Source organism: Bison bison, unplaced genomic scaffold (genome assembly GCF_000754665.1).
Source record: "Bison bison bison isolate TAMUID 2011002044 unplaced genomic scaffold, Bison_UMD1.0 scf7180017864180, whole genome shotgun sequence".
In the NCBI taxonomy this organism is placed as follows: domain Eukaryota; kingdom Metazoa; phylum Chordata; class Mammalia; order Artiodactyla; family Bovidae; genus Bison; species Bison bison.
Window position 1 is genome coordinate 166,434 of NW_011494752.1, and position 5,667 is coordinate 172,100.

The 5,667-nt window shown below is 55.1% G+C and overlaps 2 protein-coding genes across 2 annotated transcripts in view; one reads left to right on the forward strand and one right to left on the reverse strand.

The window, feature by feature from the left end:
* Positions 1-395, reverse strand: part of RND2 (Rho family GTPase 2) — a 6,686-nt gene extending 6,291 nt beyond the window's left edge. Inside the window, exon 1 of the mRNA XM_010843095.1 lies at positions 360-395. Within this exon, the coding sequence (XP_010841397.1) occupies positions 360-395 (36 nt within the window). The remainder of the gene's footprint in view (positions 1-359) is intronic.
* A 777-nt stretch (positions 396-1,172) lies between these two features.
* The window catches only part of VAT1 (vesicle amine transport 1), a 6,946-nt gene continuing 2,451 nt past the window's right edge, over positions 1,173-5,667 (forward strand). Inside the window, exons 1-4 of the mRNA XM_010842476.1 lie at positions 1,173-1,688; positions 4,598-4,805; positions 5,199-5,369; positions 5,471-5,560. Coding sequence (XP_010840778.1) covers positions 1,275-1,688; positions 4,598-4,805; positions 5,199-5,369; positions 5,471-5,560 — 883 coding nt within the window. The 5' untranslated portion in view covers positions 1,173-1,274. The remainder of the gene's footprint in view (positions 1,689-4,597; positions 4,806-5,198; positions 5,370-5,470; positions 5,561-5,667) is intronic.

A 5,667-nucleotide genomic window follows, 5' to 3' on the forward strand; every position in this document is an offset into this window, starting at 1 on the left:
AGGAACAGGGTTCCTGCGCGCGGAGTGATAGGGCCCCTGCGGGTTTGGGGCCCGCTGAACGGGGTTGTTTGACTGACTTCACTTCCTCCGTCCTGGGATTGGGGCGGAGTTCGGGGAAAGTTCTGAGAGGCAGGGTGGGAGCTGCACACGCATGAGGCTTGGGCCTTCTGCGTGCCCACGCGTGAACGTCGGTGTGTTACTGAGGACACGCGCGGGGGCACCCATCCACTTTCTGAACTGAAGGGGCCGCGAGAAGGTAAGGGGGAAAAGGAGTCTTTTTGGTTTAGTGTCTCTCTTCGACTCTCAAGTCCCGGCAGGGAGTCTTGAGGATATGTAGGAAAGGACTCCAACACACCTACCAGGACAATGGTGACGTCATGGCTTTCCGTTTCCATGGCAACGGCCGGTCGGGTCTGGGGCTGCAGTGATTTAACCGCGGGCCCGGACTAGCAGGGAAGCATGGACTGAGCTTCTCCAGCCAAGCGCAGGGTGGAAAGTTTTGGGGAAGCTGCGTCCTCTGGTGGATGCTTCGCGGAGAAGAGAGAGGAAGACAGAACTGCCCAGGGTGACAGCCCTGCTGGAACCAGAGACAAGGTCTAAAATCATTTCAGGCTTGATTCGCAGCCTAACATTAATCAGACCTGTTTTGCATGTGCATGGCATCTTTTACCTTTCAAAAGCGCTTCTTTAAATAGAGGATACTCGATTTAATTGTATCTTTACCCTGTAAGGATAACTGGAGCAAGCAACATCATTTCCATTTTACGGAAGGAACAATTGAGGCACAGAGCTTTAACAAAGATAGATGGCTCGGTCACCCTGCTCCAGCTTTGCCACTGCAAGAACACAAAGAGTGGATCATATATGGGTAGTGTCAGAGCCTGAGGACCAGCTGGGTCGAGTTCTGCTCCACAGGTGGCTGGCTCCCCACATCTGACGTAAGCTCAGGTTTTAGGATCGTCCTTCAGACTGTCCCTCAATATATTTTAAAACTTATTTGTCATGAATACATAAATTAACTCGCTGTCTTCCTGATCCCAAGAATGACCTCGCGTGAGTCCGTACCCATAAGCTCGAGGTCTCCCCTTCTCGCGCTCCCGCCGCACCTGCCGGGTGGCCCTGGCCCTTTAAGTCGGCGCACGAGGCCCCGCCCCCGCCTCGGCGCCCCGCCCCTCCCGCTCAGAGTCCGCAGCCTGCGCTAGTCCTGACGCGCCCAGCCTTCCCCAGCGGTGCACTCTCAGTCCAGCTGTGCGCCCACGTCGCGAGTCTCAGCCATGTCCGCCGAGAGAGAGGTAGCCGAGGCGGCCACCGTGGTGGCGGCGGCCGAGGCAGGGGCTGGAGAAGATGCCTCTTCGCAGCCCCCGAAGGCGGAGGCAGCCAGCGACGCTCAGCCGTCTGCGGCCTCCGAGGGGCCCGCCGCCCCTTCGCCGCCGCCGCCGCTGCTGCGCTGTTTGGTGCTCACGGGCTTCGGCGGCTACGACAAGGTGAAGCTACAGACCCGGCCGGCCGCGCCCCCAGCCCCGGGGACCGGCCAGCTGACGCTGCGCGTCAAGGCCTGCGGGCTCAACTTCGCTGACCTTATGGCCCGGCAGGGGCTGTACGATCGGCTCCCGCAGCTGCCCGTCACTCCCGGCATGGAGGGCGCGGGCGTGGTGATAGCTGTGGGCGAGGGCGTAAACGACCGCAAGGTGAGCGGGCCAGTGCGGGGCAGGGCGGGGAGAGGCTGAGCAGGCTACCGGGCAGTGGGGCACGAGTGGGCGGGCGCCGGGGGTGTGGCAGAGCTGGGGAAAACTGGCACGAACCCGGGTAGACGGGCTCCGAAGAGCACAGGACAGGAGACTGTGCTCTGAGGCTCCTGGAGAATTGGACTTATATTGGGGAGTGGGGGTTGAAATGGAACCCTTGCCCGCTCCCCAAACGTTTTAATCGTGGCCGCCGCCCAAAAGCGGCAGTGGTGCTGGGTGGGTGGGAAAACAATAAGGAGCCTATGCGCATGCGCTCAGTGAGCTTCCCGGCCGCACACCCCCCCCCGCCCCCAACTCCCACCACCCATGAAACCTATTCGGTACCCCTGCCCCCTGAACTCTCCGCGGGTAATTGTCGTCTGTGACTCTGAGTGACGGTGGGAGCCTTTCCCCTCACCCCTGCCGAGGAAGCTTGAAGAGCTCTGTAGTCGGAGTTGGGCGGGGGCTCGGGGCCGTGCCAGAGCGCTAGTCACATGCTGCCCCGTGGTCTGTGGGGGTGTGAGGCGGCCCCTCCCAGAGCCCGGCCAGGGAGACAGGCACGCCCATCATGAAGGAGAGGGAGTCCGCCACCCGCTTCCCCGCACACCGGCCTTCCGCTGATCGTGGGGGTAGGGGTAGGAGTGGGACTGCTTTGGTGGGGCAGGAGACGAGATTGGGTGTCTGGATCTTTGTCTTGGGCTCTCTGTCTCCCGTGACTGCAATATCTCCTCCGCCCGTGACTCAGCCAAGCGGACCACGATCCCAGGGGCGCCGCCCTTGGGAACTTGGGGCAGAACCCACCTCTGCCTTCCTCGGAGGGGACCTTCGCCTCAGGAACCGAGCTGGTGCCCATTTGGACCGGGGAAGGGGGTGGGGGTGTGGCACCGTGAGCAGGTTGGCCCAGCTCTGCCGGTCTGTGTCTCCTTTTTATTTATCATTAATCTTGGCCAAAACCCCAGACACCGAATAGATCCAAATGATCAACTGTTTGAGAGACCTGGGGTAATAAGGCCTTTGCACATCGTTTGTTGAGGGGTTTTCTTTTCAAATCAGGCCCCTTTCTGGAGAGACTCACCAAAGGCAGGCTTCATCATGCCAGACCTACGGGCCCCAGATCCCAGAGCTGAAAATTTTGGATTTATTGTACAAGCATACATCGCTTTCCTCCTTAAAGGGCTTCTCCCTGGATTCAGCTTCCACCCCACCCTTTCCCCTGACTTCTAACTAATCCTACTCTAGGAAGGTGCTAAGAGGAATTTTTTTTTTTTTTTTTTGATGGGGGGAGTTTTAGTTCATGTTACTGCTCAAGGCCAACTACCTAACCCCTTCTCCCCACACTTTCCGCTTTGAAAATACAGGATGTCCTGTCCAGGGTAAGAATCTGATGTAAGAGGCTGAATTCTGAGGGGAGAGCCCTTCCTCGCTTCTGATATCTGAGCTGGGGAGGGGTCCTGGGCTGAGGGATGAGCATTAGCCTTGGTGAGTAGATCTTGTTCTGGACCAAATCTGGGACTGGCCACCACCTAGACTGACCAGCACACTTTTCCCAGCTCTTGATGGTTATTTCTGAGTCCGATAGTCCTGAGTCCTGGGGAGGCCATTCCCCAGACCTCCTCAGGCCAGTGCTTGTGAAGAAAGATGCTAGTCTCCCCTCAGTACTCCTCCTCAGTGGAGTGTGGGGGCTTGAGGGCATGAAAAAAGGGTATGTGTGGGTGTCCCATCCCCCTACCCCATGGATCTCAAGTCTGGTTACTATGCCGAATTCCCATCATTCCTGGCAGGATCCAAGACAGACTCAGATTGTCCTGGAACAGATCCCACACCTCCCTCTTTACGCTCTTCAGAGAACCATGAGAGGCTTTCCTCCACAGACTGCCCCCTTTCCCCTGTCCTCCCCTTGACCCTGGTTGTTAAACTAGAGGGAAAGCTCCTGTTTTCTTTGCTCCCTTTCCCTTCTGCTAGGAGGCTCTTGTGCCGTTGGCTGAGGGCCTGGGGAAGGAGAAGAGCGATGTCTTTTCCTGATAGGTGGGATGGTGTGGGTGGCTTTCCTTGTCCACTGCCCCTTTCCCCAGTCACTGGGTGAAGGTTCTTTCTGAGCCCTGGGTGCTACTCAGAGACCTTTACTTGCACTTCCGTATGGCCCTTAGCACATACTGCCCTATTCCTTCAGCTTTAAGATTGGTGACTGCCCCTCCTTGCTTCTGGTATTGTCATCATTGTCATGATTATTAGCTAACACTATGAAGTTCTTACTGTGTGCCAGATATTAGGCTAAAAAATCACTGAATGATATTTTTTTTTTTGCCACTTAATCCTCATTAACTGCCCTGTTTTACAGATAGGAGACCTGGGGCTCAAAAAGGTTAGACAGTGTTTATTTGTCCAAGATCATACTGTCAGCAAACAATGGAGCCTTTTTTTTTTTTTATAGCCGGAGCAGTTTGATATCTTCACCAGTATTTCATGCTGCCCCAACTATATGCTTCTTACACAATAGTAAAGTGTAAGATTTGTAAGTGGAGATAAGGCCAGTATCTTCCTCAGGGAGCTGACATGAGTTTTGAATGTTTATATACAGTGATTACAATAGGCCCTGACCCTTGGTAAGCAGTCAATAAAGATACATGGTTATTGTTTTTGATGATATTACTACTATTATTATTATAACCATTACTCTGAGCCCTGCTGCTGCTTGTACTATTACTTCATTGCCAGGAAGATGGCCTTGTGCACTGTGGAATGTCGTAAATTACTAGCAGGTGAATGAATGAATGAATGAATGATGCTCTTTTTTTTTTCATAGTTGATGTACAATGTTGTGTTAGTTTCTGGTATACAGCAAAGTGATTCAGTCTCTTTTTCCATTCTTCAAGATAGGGGACCGAGTGATGGTGTTGATCCGGTCAGGCATGTGGCAGGAGGAGGTGACTGTGCCTTCGGCCCAGACATTCCTGATGCCTGAGGCCATGACTTTTGAAGAAGCTGCTGCCTTGCTGGTCAATTATATCACAGCCTACATGGTCCTCTTCGACTTTGGCAACCTACGGCCTGGCCACAGCGTCTTGGTACACATGGCTGCAGGTGACAGGCACCCTCCATTTATCCACTTCCCTTATCCCACCCAGATTTCCTTCCAGGCCCCTTCCCTGCTGCATGTCTGGACTGTTGTCATGGCAACACTGGCTGCCTTGGCCTATGGTGCCCAGAGGCCTCTGCAGTGTTGTTGCCATGGTAACATTCAGGCACCAGGTCCAACCTGGTGTGCTATCCATAGCAACGTGCCCCCGCCCAGCAGCCCCTCCTTGCCAGTCACCCTCCCCCCAGTTGTCAGTCTTGGAAATTAGACATGGGGTGATGGAAGAAAGCCTCAGGATGAACCTAGGCAAAATGATGGGCTGGATCCTTGAGGGGTGGGAATGGGGAGTGGTGGCTAGGCAACCCATATCCCCCCCTTACGAAAGTGTCTTGCTTTAGGGGGTGTGGGTATGGCTGCCTTGCAGCTGTGCCGAACAGTGGAGAATGTGACCGTGTTCGGAACAGCCTCAGCCAGCAAGCATGAGGTGCTGAAGGAGAACGGAGTCACACACCCCATCGATTACCACACGACTGACTACGTGGATGAGATCAAGAAGATCTCCCCCAAAGGTCTGAGGGAATGGGAAGGGCTTGGGTGGCATGGGACTGGGGAGGGGGCGAGTCTCCGGGTCTGTGGCTCCTAATGTTCTTGGCCCCTTACTCTGTGACAGGTGTGGACATTGTCATGGACCCTCTGGGTGGGTCAGATACTGCCAAGGGCTACAACCTCCTCAAACCCATGGGCAAAGTAGTCACTTATGGTGAGTGAGTGGGCCAGAGATGAAGGGGGAGTTTGGGGAAGCATTGTGGGTCTGAGGGGTGGGATATTAGGGGCCCGGGGCTTTTGAAGGCAGAGGGTGTGGAGACT